Source organism: Delphinus delphis, chromosome 17 (genome assembly GCF_949987515.2).
Source record: "Delphinus delphis chromosome 17, mDelDel1.2, whole genome shotgun sequence".
Classification (NCBI taxonomy): domain Eukaryota; kingdom Metazoa; phylum Chordata; class Mammalia; order Artiodactyla; family Delphinidae; genus Delphinus; species Delphinus delphis.
In genome coordinates this window covers 450,404-476,975 of record NC_082699.1, presented here as the reverse complement: position 1 = coordinate 476,975, position 26,572 = coordinate 450,404, and the positions used below count along the sequence as shown (strand labels likewise).

At 39.5% G+C, this 26,572-nt stretch overlaps 1 protein-coding gene across 2 annotated transcripts in view; it reads right to left on the bottom strand.

Moving 5' to 3' along the window:
• Positions 1 to 26,572, bottom strand: part of SPIDR (scaffold protein involved in DNA repair) — a 353,204-nt gene that overhangs the window by 195,683 nt on the left and 130,949 nt on the right. For both annotated transcript variants that reach the window (XM_060035355.1, XM_060035356.1), the window contains exon 7: positions 19,775 to 19,875. In XM_060035355.1, the coding sequence (XP_059891338.1) occupies positions 19,775 to 19,875 (101 nt within the window). The remainder of the gene's footprint in view (positions 1 to 19,774; positions 19,876 to 26,572) is intronic.

The following is a 26,572-nucleotide window of genomic DNA, read 5'->3' as shown; positions in this document are numbered from 1 at the left end:
TCGTGCCCCGGTCCGGGAAGATCCCACATGCCGCGGAGCGGCTGGGCCCGTAAGCCATGGCCGCTGAGCCTGCGCATCCGGAGCCTGTGCTTGGCAACGGGAGAGGCCACAACAGTGAGAGGCCTGCGTGCCGCAAAAAAAAAAAAAAAAAAAAAGCCATTCTGTGACAGTGGGGCAAGTTTTCCATAAATGCTGTGAGACTCAGCCAAAGTTTCATGTTGTCAAGGAAGTGTCTCCCGAATCTCAGCCAGAGGCGACTATTCCTTCCCTCTGAAATCCTCAAATACCTTATCTACACTTACAAGTACCCTCCTTTTTAAATGGAGATAGTATCAGCTATAGTCTAGAACACTGCAAACATTGAGAGAGAGAGAACAGAAAGCGTACAGTGCAGGGCCTGGTCTGTCACCCATACAATAATGGCTGCCACTGTCATCAGTCACTGTCACAATATCAACTTTTCAAGGCATTTTCAAATCTATTATGGTACTTGATCCACAATAACCCTATGCGATAGGTAAGGAAGATATTAATCTCCCTTTTTGACAAATAAAACTGAACAAGTTAGTTGCTCATATGACTTTCTTAAGGTTAGAGAGGATTACTGGCAGATTTTATGCTCAAAACTGAGTATTCTCACAAGTCCTATACTTGAAGTGTCTCAAGGGTAAATGGCAGTTAAAGACAGGAAACTGAGGATGCTTTTTTCTCTATTTTATTATGCTCAAACGTCGGACTTGTTTAAATGTTTAAAAAAAAAGAAAAAGAAAAAGCACACCAGGTTGAGAAATGGACTCAAGTGAGGCTTCTCGCTGGTTGGGCACAGTCAGGATTTCAACACTGAAAAGGAAGAGTATAATTTGACAGAAACCAAACGCTGAGGAAGAAGTGCCCCGAAGACCAAATGGAAAGCACAGATATCAACACAGCACGAAAGTGGTTAAGACACAGGAACAGACGATTCACAGAGGAAATACACCACAGGATCTAGTAATTTCTATCCATACATATGCCGAGCAGATGAAACACTCTGTAGTTAAAATGGCAAATAGTTAACTTAAAGGCTAACATTTGATGAATGAATGCATGAATGAGTGAGTGATTTATTTTATCAGGAAACTTCTCTAAAAAAAAAAGTCTTTGATTTTAAATGAGCAAGAGGCCACAAAAGAATTGAGCAAGTAATATAAGAATAAAATATATTTTTGATTCCTGGCTTAAATGACTTATTTGAAATACACAGGTGGCTAGGGTCCATTTATATGCATGTTAATTCCAATCCTCCTCAGTGGGTTATGCTGATGAATTAATATATATTGTGAGGAAAACATTCATGAATACTTATACAAAAAATACTATACAAGAAATTAACAAAAACTATAAAAGAAAGTACCAGGTGAAGCAAGTTAGTACGGGGGGAGAAATACTGAAATCATCCTCCTATAGAGACAGAAACATCTGTAATTTTTTATCATGAAATACTTTTCATAATATAATTGTTGCACTAACTTTAAGCTGTTCCACTTCATTATCCACACGATGACTGCAGAGTAATTTGGGATCCTCCCTGTATGATTACTCTCTTTATCTTCATAAATATTCTAACAGGCTAATCCATAAAGCGTCGTGATTTAAAATATATGTCCTACTATTCTCTGAAACTGGTACTTTTTCTCTTCTTCAGGCCAAATCATCAACAGGTGCCCACCATTACTTTTTTCCTCAGTCCTCACCCATCATGTACACACACACATACACACACACAGATTGGGGTAGGAGGGCAAGACAGCACAGCAAGGGTCAGGGATGGAGATCAGGGGAGTTTAAAGTACACCTGCTTCCTGTGCAGACAGAGGAGCAGGTTTCTTTCTCTCTCTCTCTCTCTCTCTCTCTCTCTCTCTCTGTGTGTGTGTGTGTGTGTGTGTGTGTGTGTGTGTGTGTGTGTGTGTGTGTGTGTGTGTGTGTGTGTGTGTTAGGGGCAAGGGACAGGGGTAACAGTGGTGTCATGATATCAGTGTTGGATTTATTAAGGCTGAGATACCTCTTAGTTATTACAGCCTGGCCCTAACTGACCTCCGCAGTCTGGTACCTGACTACTCTGCCCTAACACAAGGCCCTCCAGAGTGGCCCTCTGGTACATGTAAATTTGACGACAGCCACCTCTGTTCTTGAATCCTTCAGGCGCCAACCACTGAGTAATCCAGACAACCGTCCACTGTTTAGAGACACCTTTGTTAACAGTTACTTCTCACTGCTCTACCCTCAAATTCCACAACTCTACTCAAGTATCTTTACATTGTTTCTATACCCATACTTTAAGAAAGCATTTCACCACCATCTCCCAGGTGAATTCTCTAACCACAGTTCTGCTTTTCCATTCAGCAGGGTTGATCATTCTCCTTTATGTCATCACTGTACCACTGTACCAAGATTTTAACACATGAAATGAATAATTTAGTCTATTAAATCATGAACTCTGTGCTGTACTTGGATAAATACCAATAAAATATATAAGAGCTGAATGAACTCGAATAATACAAACTGATGTAAAGAATTTTGGGGACTATTTTTCTGTTCTTGATTTCACTGCCAACCAAGATGGTTTTGACCTACCTCCCTCACCTCAATTGGTTTTGATATTTACCCAAAGGATGCAAATTAGACTGTAATTCAAGTGATGCTCCAAAAAGAAAAATAAACAATACAGTCCAAAATCAAATCCAAATGATGGTTTTTCTATTCACTGTATTGTACCACTGCTTTTTTTCATTACTATGCACTGAAAGTTGAATTGTACTTATTTGTACACAATTATACTATCTTTTCTTTTGAAAGGTTACAACTATGCTTAATTTTACCAATGATCCCAAACACCCAGCAATATTATGTGCCTGTGAGTATTCAGTTAGTGACTCTCTAATTAACTGCATTATTATATTATTATTAATGCTTGGTACATCAAAATTTTAGTTTCTGAGTAAATGTTGTAAGCTGCCAGGAGATTCATTTCACAGATAATTTCACAATAAAATTCATAAAGCTCTAAGCAGGAGGTCTAGATTATAATACCTAAAAACTAAATTCTGAAGAAATTTACATCTTTACCCTGTAAAAGCACTTTTTTGTTTAAAATTTATGCTCCCCCATAAAATTTTAAGTCATCTGGCAATGATGAACAGACACATTTCTTAACCACAACTGCTTACTGAACTGTAAACAATTGTGCTTTCACTTCTTGATTCTACATTTTTTTTTTTTTGGCCTTTTCACCCAGTTTAAAATATTCTCTGCCAAAAGCCACAATAATTCTAAGCATGAAACAGAAATCCGAAACCCAACTCTTAAAAAAAAAAAAGACTAGATAATACTAACCAGGAGACTGTAATGTTCATCAGAGTCCCTAGCAAGGAGAACAAACAGAATTTAGCAGAGCACACCAGCCACCTGGGATCACAGTGTCACAGTGCTATCACCAGGCATGTCACCATGACTTGCTCTACAGGGGTAGCCTGTATTGTTCTGTAGAGGGTGAATGGGCAATAGAAGGTCCCATTTTTTAAGAAATCCAAGTAAGGAAAAAGCATACAAAGGCTCCAGGAAGGCAACAGATCCCTAAGCAAAGTTCATACAAAACCAGAGAAGAGGGAGTGCTCTGGACCGAGTGTCTGTGCCCCCGCTAAATCCACATGTTGAACCCCTGTCACCACAGTGTGGCTGTATTTTGAGATGGAGCCTCCAAGAAAGTAATTAAGGCTGAAGGAGGGCACCAGGGTGGGGCCCTGACCTGACAGGATTAGTGAGTATCCTTAGAGGAAGAGACACCAAGAGATTCCCTGCATCTCTCTGCTGAGCACAGAAGAAAGGCCATGTGAGCACACATCCAGATGGCTGCTACCTAAAAGCCAGGAAGAGGGCTCTCACTAGAAACTGACCATGGTGGCACCTCAATCTTGAACTTCCAGCCTCTAGAACTGTGAGAAAATAAATGTCTGTTGTTTAAGCCCCGCATCTATGGTAATTTGTTATGGCAGCCCAAGCCGAATAAGACAGATTTTGGTACCATGAAGTGGGATGCTGCTGTAATAAATACCTGAAAATGTGGAAAGAGCTTTGTAACTGGGTAATGGGCAGAGGCTGGAGGAGTCTGGGGTGCTTGCTAGAAATATGGATGTTAAAGGTGATTCTGGTGAGGTATCAAACGGAAATGAGGAACAAGTTATTGGATACTGGAGGAAAGGTGATTGCTATGGACTGAATGTTTATGTCCCCCCCAAATCTATATATTGAGACCCTAATCCCTAATTTGACTGTGTTTGGAGGTGGGGCCGTTTGGAGATAATTAGGCCAAGAAGGTGGTGCCCTCATGAATGGGGTTAGTGCCCTTATAAGAAGAGACACAAGAGAGAGGATCTCTCTCTTAGCACGTGAGGACACAGCAGAAGGCAGCCATCTACAAATTAGGAAGAGGCTCTCACCAGGAACCAAATCAGCTGGTACCTTGGATTTGGACTTCCCAGCCCCCAGAGCTATTAGAAATAAATGTCTGTTGTTTAAGTCACCCAGTCTATGGTATTTTTATTACAGCAGCCCAAACTAAGACAGCAATTTTTATTATAAAATGGCAAAGAGCTTGACTGAATTTTTTTTAGTGTCGTATGGATGATGAAACATGTGAGTCGTGAGATTAGATAGTTATAAGAGATTTCTAAGCAAATGTTAAAGGTACGGCCTGAGTCCTCCTGACCTCTTACAATAAAATGCAAAAGAAAACAGATGGACTGAAGAAGGAATTGTTCTGCAAAAAGCAAGATTTGTAAAATTCTCAGCCTGTCCATATTGCAAAAAAATGAAAGAGCATGTTTGGAAAAGGATGCCAAAGGTGTAGCTAAACTATCACTCAATAAAGAGATTATGTGATTAGAGGAGCAGAAACACTGCCAGTTTGAACTGAAGGAGACAGAAACCAGAGGAAATGAAGAAAGGCTGTTACACTTCCAACAGGGCAAAAGAACCATTCTGCTAATGTGCATCATCCTTCAAAAAAGGGAAGGATGACCCTAAAGGCAATCCAGAGATCGTAAGGGCTGGCACTCTCGCCACAGGCCCAGGGCAGGGCTGATATGTTCTCCTGGGTTTCAAAGGGTAGGGCTGCCTCTAGGGTTTGGGCGGGCGAGGCCGCCCCTCCCTGCCTGGGGTGGCGCCTCTGCAGAGAGCCCTGGGTGAGGCCCAAGAGAGCTGGGGCGACACTGCCCTCCAGTGGACCTGGAGGCCAGAGCACGGAACCAAAGAGCATTGTCTTTGAGCCTTAAAATCTACTAGAACTTCCCTTGGTAGTTTTTGGACTTGCTTGGGACATATCACCCCTTTCTTCCTTCCTATTTCTTCTTTTTGGAACGGGATTGTCTACTCTGTACCTGACCCAGCATTGTATTTGGAAGCACATAACTTGGGTTTCACAGGCTCACAGTTGTTGTGGAATTTTGCCTCAGGATGAATCAGACCTGAGTCTCACCCATATCTGATTTAGATGATATTTAGATGAAACTTTGGACTGTACAGTTGATGCTGGAATGAGTAAGACTTTGGGGGCTGCTGGGGTAGAATGAACGTATTTTGAATGTGAGAGGACATGAATTATGGAAGGCCAAGGGCACAATGTTATAGACTGAATGTTTTCGGCCCTCAAAATTCGTATGCTGAAGCCCCCCCCCCGCAACCCCCCAGTGTACCTATAGTTAGAGAAGGGGCCTCTAAGGAAGAAACTAAAGTTAAATGAGCTCGTAAGGACAGGGGCACTGATTCGATAGAATTAGTGTCCCTACGAGAAGAGAAACCAGAGAGCTGGATTTCTCTCTCTTCCTCTCTCTCTCTCTCTCTCTGCATGAGCGCACAGCCAGATGGCAGCTGCCTACAAGCCAGAAAGAGAGCCCTCACCAGAACCAGATCATGCAGGCACCCTGATCTCAGAATTCCAGCCTCTAGACCTGTAAGCAATAATGTCTGCTGTTTAAGCCACCCAGTCTGTGGTACTTTGTTATGGCTGCCCAAGCTGAGACAGGGGCTTATAACACGTTAAATTTCCCAAGGTGTAAATGTAAAATAGATAGCTAGTGGGAAGCAGCCGCATAGCACAGGGAGATCAGATCGGTGCTTTGTGACCACCTAGAGGGATGGGATAGGGAGGGTGGGAGGGAGACGCAAGAGAGAGGGGATATGGTGATATATGTATACGTATAACTGATTCACTTTGCTATACAGCAGAAACTAACACACCATTGTAAAGCAATTATACCCCAATAAAGATGCAAATAAATAAAGTTTCCTGTGCTATACAGAGAAAGAAAAAAAAATTTTTTTTCCAAGGTGTGGTGTGTATGGGACCACCTAGTGTGCAAACTGACCCCTTCCACTCTGAGTACAAAGAAAGGTCTTCTCTTCCATATTTAAAAACCTTATTTCATAGTACTGCAGGTAATATTTTTGGCTCAGAAAACAGGATTAAAATGGTGTCCAAAAATCACACTGAAAACAACTTTTAAAAGGTCACATGGGACTTCCCTGGTGGCGCAGTGGTTAAGAATCTGCCTGCCAATGCAGGGGACACGAGTTCGATCCCTGGTCCGGGATGATCCCACATGCCACGGAGAAACTAAGCCCGTGTGCCACAACTACTGAACCGGCGCTCTAGAGCTTGTGAACCGCAACTACTGAAGCCCACGTTCCCTAGAACCTGCATACTGCAACTACTGAGCCCATGTGCCGCAACTACTGACGCCTCTGCGCCTAGAGCCCGTGCTCTGCAATGAAAGAAGCCACCGCAATGAGAAGCCTGTGCACCACAATGAAGAGTAGCCCCCACTCACTGCAACTAGAGAAAGCCCACACGCAGCGACGAGGACCCAACGCAGCCCCCAAAAAACCCCAAAGTACCTTAAAAAAGGTCATATGGCTGTTAAATATCTCTATAAATTTAACATCAGCTGAAAAGTAAATAAATGCGATGAGAAAAATTTTAAGAACCCAATTACAAAATAGCAAATTACTAATTGGGGGTTGTTAGTAGAGCCCTCTAGAATTTGGAACTCATACCCACCCTCTTCTAAGCAATCCTGAAGAAGGACAGAATTGCATGTGCATCTGTAGAGAAGAGCATACCCACTGCCAGGGCAACACACTGTAAATCTTGTAGATACACTTACTGATGTGCTGATAGAATCCAGGGTGTCCCTACTGCCATGTTATTCTTTTTTATTTATTTATTTATCTATCTACCTATCTATTTATTTATATTCTGGCTGTGTCGGGTCTTAGTTGCTGCGCACGGGCTTTCTCTAGTTGCGGCAAACAGGGGCTACTCTTTGTTGCGAGATGCACGGGCTTCTCATTGTGGTGGCTTCTCTTGCTGTGGAGCACAGGCTCTAGGCGTGCAGGCTTCAGCAGCTGTGGCACGCGGGCTCAGTAGTTGTGGCGCACGGGCTTAGTTGCTTTGTGGCATGTGGGACCTTCCTAGACCGGGGCTTGAACCCGTGACCCCTGAGTTACCAGGCGGATTCTTAACCACTGCACCTCCAGGGGAGTCCTGCCATGTTATTCTTGATACTTCCTCCACTATCAACCCTCAACCCCCTCTCACTCTCTAAGAACTATTAATAAAGGGTATTCCAGTGAAGAACTTCTAATTCATCAGTTAAGTCCATTTAAATTAGGTCAAAATAGGCAAAATCTACAATTAGGCAGAGCAGTACACGTCCCAGGAGGAGTACAGTGAATTCACAACTACTAAACAAAAGTAGGTATTTTGGTCTTGGGTGCTATCTCCTCCCAAGGACACTGTAACAAACACTAACAGGGAGGAGAGGGAAAAGAAGAGAGATTAACTCACGGATGAAAATGAGATGATATCATAAAAGTTATCATCTCTCAAAGGGCGTGCAGGGAGAGACCAGAGAGTGCAATCACAAGTGAAACACTCGGGGACCCGGAGGGGGAAGCACTCTGAGAATGACTTTACACAGGAACACTGGACAGGGACAGGTAAAAGAGCAACACAGAATCCCAAAGTAGAAATCACCTAAGGGTTGACAAAGTCAAATTTTCTCAGTAAAGAAACAGGCACAGATCAAGTGACCTGCATGGGCCTTCACTTCCGGCAGAGTTGGGACCATTTCTGCACTCTGGTGTCACGTGGAATTTTAAAATTTACCACTGACACCATTTATTTACTACATAAACACATCCTGAGTCACCAGGCATGGCTCAGGTTGCTAGGTCAGCCCTACACTTCCTTGTAGCACTTTGCAGAGTTAGGATTTACCTATACTTTATATAATTACAATACAATAGGATACCAGAAGTATAACTACAAACAAAGAAAAGTATACTAGGCCTAGTGGTCAAGTGTATGTCATGAAAGACACAGGTGATACAGGAAGGAGGTATGTAGCGCTGTGACGGGTGCAAGGTGGCACAGCAAGGGGTTGGGTTGTGAGAGATAACCAGTCAGGTAGGCTGGGACCCTGACCAAGAATGCTCACCAGAGACTTTAACGGTGATGGATATTTACTCTGACAGAAGAGGCAGTCAATGGAAGTTTTTTAAAGCAGACAAGTGATATCAGATTTGCCTCTTAGGAAGATGACTCTGATAGTCTGAAAATGAGGAAAGGGCAGTGGCAGGGAGACCAGATGGAGACTGACACAGTAATCCAGGCCCAAGGGAACAGGGGCCTGAACTAGTGGTTGATGGGATCAATGGAGAGACTGACTTGAGAGGCAGTTCTAAGGTAGAATCACTAGCATCTAGGGACTGGATGGATTGAAAAAATGTACAAGAAAGCCCAATGTAAGGCTGCGCAGTTCACGCGCCCGGGCAGGCAGGTGCTGGGGCACGTTGAGTCTGCTGGGTCTGCAGGACGCTTAGGTGCAGGCGGTGCTGAGGCTGGGCCAGGAAAGGCCACAGGACAGACTTACCAGACCGCCTAGCAGTCCTGGCGGAGGTGGCATGGAGACCCCAGATTACCCAGGAAGGGGACACAGGACGAGAAGAGGGCCAAGACAGAAGTCTGAGGAACACCTGTTGACGCCAGCCATCCTTCAGGCACCAGCGTCCCAAGTGGAAATTATAACCCCTTTGAAAGTAAAAATGAGCTGAAGGAGTGTGGAAAACTAGACTGGTGAAAAGGTTAAGATGACACACACAAGATTTCACAGCATGGACAAAGGCCAGTGCGATACTGAACTAGGCTGGAGAATAAAAACGACAACTGGTTGAGCGAGCCAGAGAAAAGCCTGCCTTGCCAATATCAACACTTTTCTAAAGGTTAAAACCAGAATTTTGAACATATAGATAATTTTTGTCATTAATGAGGTCCCAATTTAACTCTATGAATGAATTTTGATTCACTGAACCACATGTGGAATTCAACGGGAACCACGTTTTACCCACTGTATAATTCATTTAGAATGGGCTAACTGTGCAGTCTTATTTTTGGATCATTTACAACAGAAAACAGAAATGAAGATGCTTTTAAAGCTCAGATCTATCAGAAAACGATCTGTAGAATTACTATTTTTCTTTTCATGTAAAAAGAAATGGAGAAAGCACAGATTAAATAAATTTAGAGGGAACCTGAAAGCATCATTTAATTCTGCTGTATCACCAAACCTCATTTTATATACTTTTAGGTAGAAAAACTCGTAAGAATTAAAAATGGATGTGGCAGAAGCAGCCAAGGGGTGACAGATACGTTAGCTGGAGAGTTGAGTTTGGTATTAGTATCCCTTCCTCTGTTCCTCAGGTCCCATCATTATTTTTAACATAATTATGAAATAACTTGGTATTATGAAATTCATTCACACATGAATTCTTTATTCTTCTGTTAACTTATACTTAAAATGATCACTGGAAATTATAGTCATTTGGGACATGAAATCACATCTCTAACAGTGGGCAAACTAGTATCATACTTTGTTTCCTGACTTAAATAACTCAAGAGTATTAATGTGAATTCCTCCTGCCCATGACTACAAAGAACAATATTAAATACCACTGCTGTACCGAAATGTGGGTCTGGATATAAAAAAAGGGGGGAAAATAAAGCTTAGACCCTAATTGGCTTTCTGGTTTTATTGGTCAGAGGGGAGCTGGAGACAATCCAGAGGCAGCTCCCTTGACGCAGAGGAAAGGGGAAGTTAAGAAAAGGAACTGCGTGAAACCTCTCCAGCAACCTGGGGCTGACCCACACTGAGTAGGTCACAAGCAGTGTCCCTTCACTTGAAGCAAAGGGTGGTTAAGTAAGGTAGATCAAGGAGTTTAAGAAAACATTTTAAATGAGTTTTCTAAGACTCTGAACTAAAAAATACAACCCGCTTCATGTCATTCTCATTTCATAAATCTAAACAGACATGCATTGTTTTTAAACTTGTCATATTGTGTCAAAAATCCCATGTCGTTTACATACACTACCAAACGTAAAATAGATAGCTAGTGGGAAGCAGCCACATAGCACAGGGAGATCAGTTCGGTGCTTTGTGACCACCTAGAGGGGTGGGATAGGGAGGGTGGGAGGGAGGGAGACGCAAGAGGGAAGAGATATGGGAACATATGTATATGTATAGCTGATTCACTTTGTTTTAAAGCAGCAACTAACACACTATTGTGGAGCAATTATACTCCAATAAAGATGTCAAAAAAAAATCCCATGTCCCCACAGAAACTAAAGATTTAAAAGGCATAAAATATTGACAAAAGTCAGCCAAATTAAATGAACAGATAACCACATGCTTCATGTCCTAGCTTTAAACACTGAACATTAGAAGACTTAGACTAAATCATATATCTTTTTAACAATTATTTTTCAAGTAACTGAGGGATCTTAGTTTACCAACTAACTTGCTTTGGTAGAAAGAATCAGCCTAACGTTTCCTAACCCAAGACACTCTTCCATTATGAGAAAGTACCGCATCAAAGCGATTAAGAAACTAGGTGACTGGGAAGGAGACACGCGCGTCTCCACGAAGTCCTGGCTCTTCCTGCTCCACTGCTGTCGCTGTACAGGAAAGGCTGCCCTGCTGTTCCTGCTTTCTCTCCTGACCACTCAAGTGGGGAGTCTGGAACATGACCCCATTTCAGGGGGCTCCGTGGCCTCAGAGGAGCCCCTGCAAAGCAGTGAGGAAGAGGCAAGGGGCCAGATTTCTGGCTTCGAATTCCCAGCAAGTCCGAGTGAGCCCCGCTCCACGGGCGCCACTACACTGGAGGTTAGAAGCTTCCTGTGTGTCAGGGGCACAGCGATGCCCACGTAAGGTTCATGCAGGGAGAGAAGGAACAGTGCCTAGGGACCCGCTGTGGCCTTGGAGACGGAAGCCTCTGAGTGCTCAGAGCTAACTATGCTAGAGGGCAAGGGCCAACTAACACTCTGCCTTGTGAAAACTGACTCACTGGAAAAATCAGCCTCGTTATTGAACTTTTCACATCCTGACACAAAAGTATAAATTTTACTACTTCTTGAGGAAAAGTCAGGGTGGAACTCTCTATTTCACATTCTCCTCCCTTCTCTAATTGTGAAAATAATACATTTGATTTTAACAAATTTCTTCTTTTATAAGAGGAACATTTTTTTAAAACCCTGTCCCAACACCTTTTCCAATGATAACCTTTGTTAACATTTTTGTACAACTTATTTTATAGTATTTACTAAGACTTCCAAACTATTATATAATGTGAAGAAAATCTAAAAGCATTAGAAGTACCCAGGAGCACTATCCTGAAGATTTTATTATAATCATCAGAATAAGGAATGGTACATGATATCTTTTAATTTTTCTTGAAACTGTATAAATACAACATTCTTCAGGAATACTCACTGCAGTTACCCTCCTTTAGAGCTTGACGGAGTAACCCTTATTCCCTTTGGCTTTGTTTCTTTTGTCTGATTTTCCAAAATGTGCTTCAATAAGTAAAATTTTATAGACATTATTAAAACATCTTCAAGTGTAAAATACTGTTTTGTTTCCTTCTAAAGAATAAATCTTTAATAGCAATTTTAAATAAGGAAGCAAGAAAAAATTAATTATAAGATTATGACAGAGTCAGATCTGTCAGTGATGAACCCACATTGGCTGCTTAATAAAAGTTTGAATGAAAGAAATAAGAGACAAAGTAAAACAAATACACACAAGTTAAAATATTAAGGCCACCTGTCATGATAAAACGAAGAGATGAGGCACCAATACACTGTATTTCGCTAGTAACTAAAAACCCTGAAATTAACAGAAAACCTCTATTTCTATTGAGTAGCGATGGTTATAGGGATACTTGCTTTACAAGTACTTGTTAAGGTATATATCTACGTTTTCTATATTATCTTCTTTGTGATATATTTCAACACAAAATAATAATTTAAGAAAAGCAAATATTCACAAGGTAAAGGTTCTTCAAAATAAAAAATCTGTTGCATCCCAGATTTTCCAAAGCTTTAAATTGTACTTTTATATTTCTCTGCTTGAATAAAATGTATACCAAATAAACTGCTCCCTACTGAATTTCAATAATAACCTTTAAAAAAAAACCTTTCAATTATTATGATTGTGTGCAAGTGGAAAAATATTTAAAATATGGGCTATTCAGCATCTGGAGCCTGCGCTCCGCGGCGGGAGAGGCCACAGCAGTGAGAGGCCTGCGTACCGCAAAACAAAACAAAACAAAACAAAAACAAAAACAAAAAAAATATGGGCTATCCAGGTCAATGAGTACACGGAAAGATACTCGACATCATTAATCATTACAGAAATGCAAATCAAAACCACAATGGGCTATCACTCCATACATGTCAGAATGGCTATCATCAAGAAGACAGATAAATGCTGGTTAGGATGTGGAGAAAAAGGAACCCTTGTGCACTGTTGGTGGGAATGTAAACTGGTGCAGCCACTGTGGAAAACAGTATGGAGGATCCTCAAAAAATTAGAACTACCATATGATCCAGCAATTCTAGTTCTGGGAACACATCAGAAAGAAATGAAAACACGATGTCAAAGAGCTGCACCCTCATGTTCACTGCAGCATTGTTGACAATAGCCAAGATGTGGAAATAACCAAAGTATCTATCAATGGATGAATGGATAAAGAAAGTGTGAGAGAGATATACATATATATTTATATACTACATATATATAAAATATCCCAGTGTGTATACATCACACACACACACACACACACACACACACACACACACACACACACACACACACACACACACACAGAGGAATGTTATTATTCAGGCATAAAAGAGAAGTTCTGCCATTTCCAACAACACGGATTGACCCTGAAGTCATCATGCTAAGTCAGAGAAAGACAAATACAGTATGATCTCACTTAGATCTCACTTTAATCTAAAAAAACACACATACAAAAACAAAAAAACCAACAAACCAAACTGATAGAAAAAGAGATCAGATTTGCGGTCACTAGAAGCAGGGTTGGAGGAAGGGGCAATTGGAGGAAGGTGGTCAAAAGGCACAAACTTCCAGTTCTAAGATAAGTACGTACTAGGGATGTGATGTACAGCACGGTGACTAAGTTAATGCTGCTGTGTGGTACGTAGGGAAGTTGTTAATAGATCCTGAGAGTTCTCATCACGAGGGAAAAAGTGTATTTTTTCTTTCTCTTTTCTTTTGTATGCATATGAGATGATGGATATTAATTAAACTTGTCATGATACATATATGTATATCAAATCATTACGCTTTATACCTTGCACTTATAGTGATTATATCTCAATAAAACTGAAAAATATCTCTCAATAAAACTGAAAAAAATTGTATCTCGATAAAACTGAAAAAAGATAGAAACAAGAAAAATATGGGCTATTCAAAATCTCAGTTAAATTATGATTTTTCTTGCAAAAATTAATAAGTAACAAAACCACTATTCCATAACTCTTTAGCCACATTTCTTTGATATCCTGGCCTGGAAACTAGACAGAGACTGGAGGCATCCACTGTAAATGTGAAGCTCTCCTCCGCGGCCTGTCCAGCACAGCGCCCCTCCACAATGCCTCACAGGTCCTGCACTGTGCCAACCTGTACCTATATTTTTCCTTTGCTTATCATCTATCTCACTCAACACAATGAAAGTTCCACGAGTGTAGTGACAATGGTGTATATTGTCTGGGACACAGCAGGCTCTCAATAAACACCTGTGGAAGGAATAAATGAAAGATGAAGTGTCCAGTTCCTTGCCTGTGCCTGTCTCTTGCTGCCATCCCATCTCCACCACCAGATTCTAAGCGCCAGAAAATTAGCAGTGAGGGAGAATAACATTTATTTCATATAACTAAAATTAGCACAGAAATATGGGCACATAAAAAATGTCCCTCTGCACAAGTGATGTACGTGACAATTTCACAGAAAAAGACACTGAAACTGCTTGGTTGCTTACCTTCTACAGTACAATTTAGAGCAGAATCAGTGTTTTTTAATTAGCTAATTGAAGTGACCTTAAACAACCCCCCCCCAAAAAGCCTTTATCAAGAATAGGCAGTGAAAAACTTAACATTTAAAGAGTAAGGCCCTGTCTCCTGCCTCCAAATCAGCTTTCTTCACTTAACAAATCATCTCTGACTCTAGGGACTAGAAAATAAAATGTCTGGATACTTTTAGGATTTGGAAGGCATAGTGCAGCTCCACAGGGTTGCTCTGAGAGCTGTGTGCACTCCTCACTCAGGGCCTGGCAGGAGGCGCATTCAGTGGGAGCCATCACTTGTATTATCTACATCAGTCTAAACTCCAGTGTCTCACCTACTTGCATCATCTCTGAAAAACTTTCAAGTCTGGCATCCAGAAATCCAAGGAGAAATTATGAACAGCAAATTCTCCCCTCCCCTGAATTTAGAGATTGTTCTCTGGAGGAGGAAACAACAACAAATAAAAAGCAAACACCCCACAAAACAACAACAAAAGCTCTGGCAGTGGAGTGTGTAATAAAATGTGGCACTGGAAAACAGTAAGGTAGTGAATGTAATTTTGAAAAAATCACAGTGGGAAAAATAAGGAAATAATTATTCTCTGGCAGACAGGCAGCCTTGTGTGAATTTACTGATATTTTAAGGTAACTCAGTATTTCATCCAGGTGAGCCCACAGGGGCTGTTTGCCAACTATATGGGACACCCAAGGGCTGGTTAGCACTGTATGTGGACGCAAGATTTCACGTGTGGTTGTATCAGGATGCTGGTGAGCAATGCTGGCAAAAGGCACGGACAGAGGTATTTACAGTATTTTGTGGCCTACACTTTACAAAGTTTCAGCTGACCACAACTCAGTGGCAAAACGGTAAAAAAAAAAATTAAAATCCTTTTAATCCAAAAGCTATTAAATGCTAATGTCAATGTGAATAACTAGGTTCATGCTTTGCTCTGATACCACCAATCTAAATTCGAGGTGACACATTTACTGCTTTTGAAACACATACACGTGCACAGAAACCTACAGTACATCTGTCCTCACAGGCCAGTGCTCACACACACGCCCTCAGCGAGCACTGCCAACACGTTCAATGGCAGCAAGGTGACGAACAAGGAAATCCAGAGAGAATTCTGCTTTGGACGACAGTAACTGCTACTGCACTTCATTGATTTCCCTCCTTTCTTATCCACCCCCTTCTTCCTTCTGAAGTTTAGAGCGAACTTCTACGAACAAAAATCTTGTGAAAAATAATTTATCTCAAACCCATCATTTTTTTTGTTGCACTTCTTCTTTCTTCTTTTTTTTCTCTTTACACTCTTCCTGAACAGTATAAGAAGTTCAGTTTCTTTTTCATCCAAGAATATCTGTAACTATTATTAGTCTTAAAAACATAGATATCAAACATATTGTGAAAATATTTGTTGCACTGTTACTAAACAGAGGTCAGACAAAGGAATCATTACACTCACATCTACAGAAGTCGGGCACAATATGGGCTCATGTCCTCAGGGCCTGGATCTGCCTTCCCAGCAATCTACCCAGAACAAGATGGGCCACGATCACGGGCCAGCAAGGGAGACTGTTTGATATAAATCTGACTCTGCCACCTGCTAGCCAGGACACAGGACCCTGCCTGTCCAGATTCTCTCTGTCTCTAAAATAGGATCAGAGAACCTAACTGAAAGGTCGGCTGTGAGGATTAAATGAGATGATAAACATGTGAAATACTCTGAATATCACTTAATAGAAACTGACCATTGCCATCCAGGTAAATGGCAAACTAGTGTTGGAAAACTGTTTCCCCTCAAATAGGAAGAAGAGAAATAAAATGGTTCCTGAAAAGAAATCTAGGAAATATTTTTCTCTTGTTTCTATAATCACAATTCTCTATTCTACAGCCATATTTTAAATTGCATATTTGCAAGGCATCACATTGCAATAAAATCCAAGAGTGGCCTCCAAGCCCTGAGTGGTCTACCCTCTGCCTTCTCTTCTGTGTTTCATCCAACACACCCATCTATATTGGCCTTCATGTGCAGTGCACATGCTTCTCTCTGTTCTTTCAACAGCAAAGCTCAATCTCTCCTGAGTGTATCAAAAAACAACTACAACAAAAACCAAGAAAATAGGCACACATAAAAATTTACTCAACTTTTAAGAACCTTGAGATGTATGTCTTTTATATTGAAATGTACTAGAAGGTACTAACAAGGTAAACAAAACTGATTATTAAATGGTAAGAGTTATAAAACAGCCCAGAAAAGTAAGCTATCCATGAGGGAAGAAAAGAAGAGTTGAAATCCACAAACTAAAGGTGTTAAAAAAATTTTTTTCTTAAAGCCAGAAACATGTGCTAGAGATACTCACTGAAATATTTGATATTAATATGCAACGTCTTACAAAACTAGACAAGCACTTACTATAACACCCAGCAACTGCACCCTTGATCATTTATACCAGAAAATTAAACACCTATGTTCACTCAAAATCTTGTTCACAGCACCTTTATTTGTAAGGTCTAAATGTCCCTCCACAGGTGCACAAAGTGTGGTACATCCATATCACAGAGTAAGAGGAACTAACTGCTGATATACACACAAACTTGGATAAATCTCAAGGGAATGGTGTTGAGTGAGAAGAAGTCAATTCCCCAAAGGTTACATACCATATTATTTCATTTATGGAACATTTCTGAGATGTCAATGGTGAACACACTGGTGGTTGCGAGGCTTTAGGTGGGAAGAGGTGGCTAAAAGGGAGTCCGCGGGATCCTGATGATGAGTGTCCTGTATCTTGACTGTGGTAATGGGCACATGAATCTACCCAGGTGATAAAATTACATAAACACACACACACGAGTGCATATAAGCTGGTAAAACCTGAATAAGGTTGGTGAATTGTATCTGGATCAATTCCTGGTCGTGCCAGCGTACTAGACATAGGAAAAACGTCAGCCTTGGTGGAACGAGGTGAGGGGCACAAGAAGCCACTGTGTTATTTCTTAGAATGGCATTAGTTTAATGTGAATCTACAATTATCTCCAAATGAAAAGTTTTTTTTTAAAAGGCAGAAAGGGCTTCCCTGGTGGCGCAGTGATTGGGAGTCCGCCTGTCGATGTGGGGGACGTGGGTTCGTGCCCCGGTCCGGGAAGATCCCACATGCCGCAGAACGGCTGGACCCGTGAGCCATGGCCGCTGAGCCTGTGCGTCCCGGAACCTGTGCTCCGCTACGGGGGAGGCCGCGGCAGTGGGAGGCCCGCGTACCGCAATAAAAAAAAAAAAAAGGCAGAAAGATGTGTTGAAGACATCTACTCAAATATTTCAAGTTAGTAAGCAGGCTCCACGTCCCTCTCAACTGTGGAATAATTAGATAATGCTCCTCAAATATAAGAAACTTGGGAAGAAAGGCCTCAGGCTAAATTATTACAATTACAGATTAATTTTGTAAACCATAATTTCTCATATCTGAGGGATATAAAGGTAGACTCAGTGAGATATACTATACTTAATATTCAGAACAAAAACCAAGATGTGGTTCATAAATTACTACTAACTCCTAGACTTCTCAAACCCATCAGAAGAAGGAAAAATCAAGCCCGACACAGTGCCCTGGTCATTCAAAATTAACCAAAGCTCAATAACGCTCTTGAGTCTGAAGAGAAGAAGACGGGATTCTGACTGCGGTACTGTGCAAACCCAAAGGTACACCCACACCCTAAGGGGGAGGAGAAGCTGCTGCTCTCGGTTGCTTCTGAACTTCCAGATCTGGCAGCAGTGAAACCAACCTCAGAATGACAGTGCTCCTGTGTTCCCACAGTCTACCAAGTCCCAGGGCCGTCCTAGAGCTGCACATCCTCTGGCAGCAGTGAAACCAACCTCAGAATGACAGTGCTTCTGTGTTTCCACAGTCTACCAAGTCCCAGGGCCGTCCTAGAGCTGCACATCCTCTGGCAGCAGTGAAACCAACCTCAGAATGACAGTGCTTCTGTGTTTCCACAGTCTACCAAGTCCCAGGGCCGTCCTAGAGCTGCACATCCTCTGGCAGCAGTGAAACCAACCTCAGAATGACAGTGCTTCTGTGTTCCCACAGTCTACCAAGTCCCAGGGCCGTCCTAGAGCTGCACATCCTTCCCATGCAGTTTGGTTTATTATTAGCACAGTTCATAAGGCAAGGGTCTACAGTTATACGCATTTTTGACAGGGAAATTAAGAGGATTAGAGAGTTTAATTACGGAGATATTTTAACAAATCCATCGCTGAATTTCAGCTGTTTACTAAATTTTAGTTCTTGGGATTGGGGAGACAGGGAGTTATCTCTACTTAATATTTTCGAATTTTTCTCTCATTTATTCAGTTGCTATACACATACAGAAATGAGAAAAAACTTTTCTTATGTTAAAAGAAGAAACTTCTTCTGCCAGGCCACACAGGAAACAAAACATCAAATAGTGAAATGTTCCTCCTAATATATGTTTATAATGAGTTATATCAAAAGTAAAGAAAAAGACACAACTTATTACAAGACATCAAGGGGAGGATTCACAGATCTGAAAAATAAATTCATGTAAGAGACAAACAAAACCCAAGTTCCTAAATATAGAGACTTCTAACAGAAAAATCTGTTAGAGATGGTCACATTCACATTTTCAAATTCACGGGTTAATTTTTGGCTCTGGTTTTTTGTTTTATTTTGTTTTTGTCTTTTATTCATGGTATAATTAAATATCACGAATACCCTCTATTCCCAAATTAAAGAAGAGAAAACATAAGGAACATTCCAAATAAGCTATTTGGTGCCAATGAGCCAAACAAAAGGTCATCTTTTCCCCTCAGTCCAGGCACCCAGGCACACTAGTTTGTCTTGGTATTTTTCTAGTCCAGCCTCCAGAAGACACTCTCTCAGCTCTGTGCTTGACAATCTGGTTCATTCACTGTAATGTTGCAACTCGTTAGAAGGGTTCTGCACCAATTTAGTGAGCCTAGGATTTTGGTACATCACTGAGCTTGGTGTTGTTTATTAAATGTTTGTTTCAGGGGTGTGTGTGTGTGTGTGTGTGTGAGTGATATGTGTGAATGTCGTGTGTGTATTGGGAGATGCTGTAAGATGTACTGTTTACTGTGGGTCACAGCCACAAAAGTCTGAAAGCTACTGGGACAGAGCAAGAAAAAGGTATAGTACAGAACCCTCCCACTCAGATCTTTGGACACCTAGAGAAAAAGGTGTAAAAATAGTGATGATCAACTTCATATATTTTAATGTAAAAATACTTTTAACTGGCATTTTCTTTACTCACAGATGCCAGTGCAAGCCTTACCTGAAAGTGTCCTTTGGTAAGAAAGATACTGATGTCTCCACAAAGAAACGGCAGATCTCTCTCGATTCTGCAGTCCATTGAGTCTTTCTGCTAGCCCGCCTCTGTTCAACAAATTATAATGTATTAAGCTTAGTTAAAAGAAAAGCTTCAGAATAGTTGGTACATTTATATTTTATACCCTCCAATCAGGCACAAATAAAGCATTCAAATTTTAACTTGTTTGGCAATACACTCTCTTCCTAGAGGCCAAATCCTTCTAGGTTAGTAATCTCCTTTTTAAAGATTTCTCGGAAGATCAGTTTTCTGATTCTTAGAAATACGGGCTCCTCTGAGATCAGTATGACTTCCGGACTATCCTTTCTTAGTTTACTTATTCCATATATATGTCCTGATTACGTGTTTCCTACTCTACCTAGCCAAGCACCAGGTGCCAAGGGTACAAAGAAGGCAATAAGCCATGTCACGGTGGGCCTTACAATCTGATCAGCAGACGGGCAAACAGATAATTGTAAAATGGGTTCAGAGTTGTAGTCAAGAATAAAACCTGTACACTGTTGATAGGTAGAACACTCAAATAAGGATTTGGGTATGGGCTCATTACTTGGCCTACAGAGATAATTGAGTATTAATCATAAACATACAGCAAGGATACCAACATTATACAAAGAAGAAAACTTCCATGCATGACAGGAAGACAATTCATAACAATGGACATACAGGCACTTCACAAGAGCCCTGACCTATCAATGACTAGACAGATAGATAGGTAGGTAGATAAATTATAAATTCATATAAACACATATTTTTTTAAATTCGTAAACTACCTATACTCAGAAGTCAGCAGCTCCTAACACATCTGTGATCTTAAGAGAAATCAAGATCAGCTGTTAATCACCATTATGACTACATGTTATATAATTTATCAATGTATTATCTCATAAAATTATGTTCACTGATCATTTCACTACATAATCTCGTTTTATTCTAATAATATCCCTTTGAGGTAGAAAGAACAGACATCAATACCCACCTCATACATTATAAAATCAGAGCTTAGAGAGAGGTTAAGAAAATTCTCCAATATCGTATAACTAGCCAGATGAGGAAACATTCTTGAAAACAGAAAGAACTGAGCACAGTGTATGGCATTTAGTAAATCTTCAAAAAATGTTCGTCACTGGTGTTACTGATTCTGTTAGATTTTTACTTGCACCCTATGCTCTTTCCACAATGATTGAAGGATCTTACTTTAAAACATATTATATATATTGTCACTACCAGCTACTTTGTTTTCCTATAGGTAGCTGTTTTTCTACAGGCAGTAATTATTTCTGAATACGTGTGTATGCAAGCAGTATATATAACAGCAATTTTTAAAAAATTATCATAATCACATAAATGCCAAAGAATCTCTACTTTATATATATGCAAGCCCTTCTTATCATTCTGTTTACATGAAGTAACTCATTTATACACCCCCTCTAAACAACACCACAAAAGGAGGTACTACTGTCATCTTTATTTTACAGATGATGAACAGAGACACTGAGTGCGCAGCACTGCAGGTGAGACATCTGCTGAGGGCACAGCTGGATGCATGCCACGCAGTCTGGCCCCAGAGATCACAAGCTTAGACTCATGATGTACCTACTGCCTCTTCAAGAATACTTACTACTTAATTCCCCAAAGTCTTAATTGCTTTATTTTGCTGTTGTGTTAAATTGAATAGACAGAGATGTTTCCCTTTGTTTTATACCATATAAGACTCTGTATAGTATGTTTGTGAAAGACTGAACTAGAATAATGAAAGTTTGTTTGCAAAAAAAAAAGAATACTTACTACTTAAAGAACTAATCCTAACCCTGAACGAACTTTTTGGCCAACCCATTATAATAAACACAAGAAAAAAAGCAACACACTGTGTTCTTTGAACTATGGTTTAGATAACTATTTGCCAAATGTTGGTTTTCAATCTTATGAGATTTCTTTAGAGAGAAGAAAAAAAAGGACAAAATACAATCTGAAAGAAGTATATAGTTAATGCCAAGCCCTAGAATCTCACAAGTAAACTGCAGGAATTACAGGATGAAAGATAGAGAGCAAGAGTAAAAATGAAGGCAGAAGAGTTCTCCACAGGCGGGAGCATCTGAAACCGCAATAGAGAATCTGCATTTCCACCTTGGTTTTAGTCATAGGGTCACAGGATACCTCTGCTCCAAGAACCTGCAGGGAATTCTGAGCTGGTGCACCAGACTTAGGAATGGAAACACCATGACCTCTAGTCAACAATCATAATTCTAGTAAAAAACCTCTCGTACATTAAAAAAAAAAAAAAGGTTCAAGAAGGCTCTGCTACAATACATACAAATTAACTCTTTTTTTGTTTTCTTTTTCTTTTCAATTTTATTGAGATATATTTGACAAATAAATCTGTAAGCATTTACAGCGTACACTGTGGACACTGGATACATGCGTGCATGTTAAAGGACCCCGCCCCATTTACTCAATTGACAGATCCACCTCCTCACATATTTATCTTTTTATTTTTCATGTAAACATTTAAATTCTACTCTCAGCAAATTTCAGTTGTACAGGTAGTGTTCTGAATAAACATCACCCCATGTGTACATTAGACCCTCCTAACTTATTCACTCTATGACTACAAGTTTGCACCCCTTTTGTATGAAAATATTCCCAGAAGTGGGATTGCTGGGTAGTATGGCAGATCTATTTTTAATTTTCTTAGGACCTCTGTACTGCTTTCCATAGTAGCTGCAGCATTTTACACTCCCACCAACAGCACACGAGGGTTCCCTTTTCTCTACATCCTGGTCAACACTTGTCATCTCTTGTCTTTTTAATGATACCCATTCTGACAGACGTGAGGTGGTATCTCAATGAGTTTTGACTTGCATTTCCGTGATTATTACTGATGTTGAACACCTTTTCACATACCTGTCACTTGGTCACTTGGATGTCTTCTTCGGAAAAATGTCTATTCAGTTCTTCTGCTCATTTTTAAAATCAGACTTTGATATTTTTGCTATTGAGTTGTGTGAGTTCATTATGTATTTTGGATATTAACCTCATCAGATATGATTTGCAGATAGTTTCTTCCATTCTATAGGCTGCCTCTTTCATTTTGGTGACGGTTTCCTTTGCTGTGCAGAAGCCTTTTAGTTTGATGTAGTTCCATTTGTTTATTTTTGCTTTTGTTGCCTTTGCTTTTGGTGTTAAATCCCCAAAATTCATCACCAGGACCAAGGTGAAGGAGATTACCACCCATGTTTTCATCTAAGATTTTTATGTTTTCAGGTCGTCCATTAAAGTCTAATATATTTTGAGTTGTTTTTGTGTGTGGTGTAAGACAGGGGTCCAGTTTCATTCTTTTGCATGTGGCTGTACAATTTTCCCAACACTATTTATCGAAGAGACTATCATCTACCCATAGTATATTTGCGCCTCCATTGTTGTAAGTTAATTGACTATATACGCACAGGTTTATTTCTGGACTCTCTATTATGTTCCATTGAAATATGTGTGTTTTATACCAATACCATACTCTTTCGATTACTACTGCTTTGTAATATAGTTTGAAATTAGGAAGTGTGGTGCCTCTAGCTTTGTTCTTCATTCTCAAGATTGCTTTGGCTATTCGGGGTCTTTGTGGATCCACATATATTTCAGGATTGTTTGTTCTATGTCTGTGAAAAATGCCACTGGAATTTTGATAGGGGTTGCATTCAATCTGTAGATGGCTTTGGGTAATATGGACATTTTAACCATATTAATTCTTTCAATCCATAAGCAAAGAATATCTTTCCATTTACTTTTGTCTTCCTCAATTTTTTTCAGCAATGTCTTATAATTTTAAGTGTAGAGATATTTTTTACCTTTATTCCCAGGTATTTTAGTACTTTTTGATGCAACTGTAAACAGGATTGTTTTCTTAATTTCTACTTTGGATAGGTTTGTGGTTAGCATATAGAAATGCATCTGATTTTTGTATACAGAGATATTGGGGATTCAGTTCCAGACCACCACAATAAATTTAATATCACAATAAAGCAAATCACACGAGCTTTTTGGTTTCCCTGTACACTCTACTAAGTGTACAACTATGTCTTAAAAAATGTACATACCTTAATTTTAAAATAATGCTATTAGAAAAATGGCATAGAAACACAGGGTTGCCACAAACCTTCAATTTGTAAAACAAACAAACAAAAATGCACAATATTTGCAAAGTGCAATGAAGCAAAACATAATAAAATGAAGTATGCCGATACTGATTTTTGTATCCTTTGCTGGATTCATTTATTACTTCTAACGGTTTTTTGGTGAGTCTTTAGGTTTTCCTGTATAATGTCATGTCATCTGTGAACAAGTTTTAATTCTGATATTTGGATGCCTTTTATTTCTCTTTCTCGCCTAATTACTCTGGCTTGGATTTTCAGTACTATGTTAAATAAAAGTGACGCGAGTGGCATCCTTGTTGTTCCTGATATTACAGGAAAAGTGTTGACCTTTTCACTGTTGAGTAAGGTATCAGCTGTGGGCTTGCGCTCTGTGGCCTTTATTATGTTGTGGCACATTCCCTTAACACCCAGTTGAAATTTTTTTCATGAGTGGATGCGGATATTTGTCAAAGCATTTTCTGCATCTATTGAAATGACCATATGATTTGTTTTCTCCATTTTGTTAATACGATGTATCGTGTTGACTGATTTGTGGAAGGTGAACAATCCTTGCATCCCTAGAATCAATCCCAATTGATCATGGTATATAATCCTTTTAATATATTGTTGAACTTGGTTTGCCAACACTTTATTGAGGATTTTTGTGCCCATGTTCTTTAAGGATATTGGTCTGTAATTTTCTTTTCTTGAAGTGTCCTCATCTGGTTTTGGTATCAGGGTAATACTGGACATGTAAAATGAGTTTGGAGCTGTTGAGTTTGGAGGTGTTCTCTCCTCTTCTATTTTTTGAAAGAGTTTGAGAAATACTGGCATTAATTCATCATTGAAAATGAAACAGAATTAAATAGTGAAACCGTCTGTTCCAAGGCTTTTCTTTGCTGTGAGGTTTTTGATTACTGATTCAATCTCCTTACTAGTAGTTTGTCTGTTCAGATTTTTTATTTCATCTTGATTCAGTCTTGGTAGGTTGAATGTTTCTAGGACTTACCCATTTCTTCTAGGTTGTCCAATTTGTTGGTGTATAATTGTTCATAGTAGTCTATCATGATCCTTTGTATTTATGTGATATCAGTTGTAATGACTCCCTTCTTATTTCTAATTTTATTTGAGACTTTTATCTTTTTTGTTATATCTAGGTAAAGGTTTGTCTATTTTGTTTAGCTTTTCAAAAAACCATTAATCATTAATCATTTCCACTAATCTTTTCTATTGTCTTTTCAATCTGTATCATATATTTCCCAACTGATTTTTATTATTTCCTTTCTTCTACTAACTTTGGGCTTAATTTGTTCTTCTTTACATGATTCTTTGAGGTGTAAAGTTAGGTTGTTCATTTGGTATCTTTCTTTCTTTTTCCTTAATGTAGGCATTTAACTCTATGAACTTCCCTCTTAGAACTGCTTTTGCTGCTTCATATTAGTTCTGGTATGTGGTTTTCCATTTTTATTTGTCTCAAGGTATTTTTTATTTCTCTTTTGATATCTTTTTTGATCCGCTGGTTGTTCAGGAGCATGTTTTTTTAATCTCCATCTATTTGTGAATTTTCCAGTTTCCTTCCTTCCTGTGATTGTTTTGTTTCAAACCACTGTGGTCGGAAAACATGGTTGACATGATTTCAATCTTCTTAAACCTAATAAAACTTGTTTTATAGCATAACATATGATCTATCCTGGAAATGTTTCATGTGCTTTAAGAAGTATGTATATTCTGCTGTTTTTGGATGGAATGTCCTGTAAATGTACGTTAAATGCATGTGATGTAGTATGTCCAAGTCCAATGTTTCCTTATTGATTCTCTGGATGATCCATCCATTGTTGAAAGTGGGGTACTGATGTCCCCTACTATTATTGTATTTCTAACTCCCTTCAGGTATGTTAAATTTGCATTATATATCTATGCTTGGTGCATAAGTATTTACAATTATTATATCCTCTTGATGAATTGATGACTTTATCATTATGATGACTTTATCATTACGAAATGACTTTTCTTGCCTCTTGTTACAGTTTTTGGCTCAAAGCCTATACACTCTGATATACACATAGCTACCCCTGCTTTCTTTAAGGTTTCCATTTTCATGGAATATGTTTTTCCATCCCTTCATTTTCAGTCTGTTTCTGGCCTTAATGGTGAAGTGAGTCTCTTATAAGCAGCACTTAGTTGGGCCTCTTTTTAAAAAAGTCCATTCAGCTACCCTTTGTCTTTTGATTGGAGAATTTAGTCCATTTATATCTAAAATAATTACTGATAAATATGGATTTACTGTAGCCATTTTGTTAATTGCTTTTTGGCTTTCTGTAACACCTTTGTTCCTTTCTTCTTCTCTTTGTCTCTTCCATTTTAATTTGTTGATTTTCTATACTGGTGTGTTTCGATTCCTTTCTCTTTAACTTTTTTGTTACCTATTATAGGTTTTTACTCTGTGGTTACCACAAGGCTATATAATATACCTTATATTTATAACAGTCTACTTATAGCTGAAAACAACTTAAGTTCAAATGCATACTAGAATTCTATATATTTACTCTCCCCCACTCTGACATTTTGTTTTTGATGTCACAATTTACATCTTTTACCTTATTTGTCCATTAACAAATTA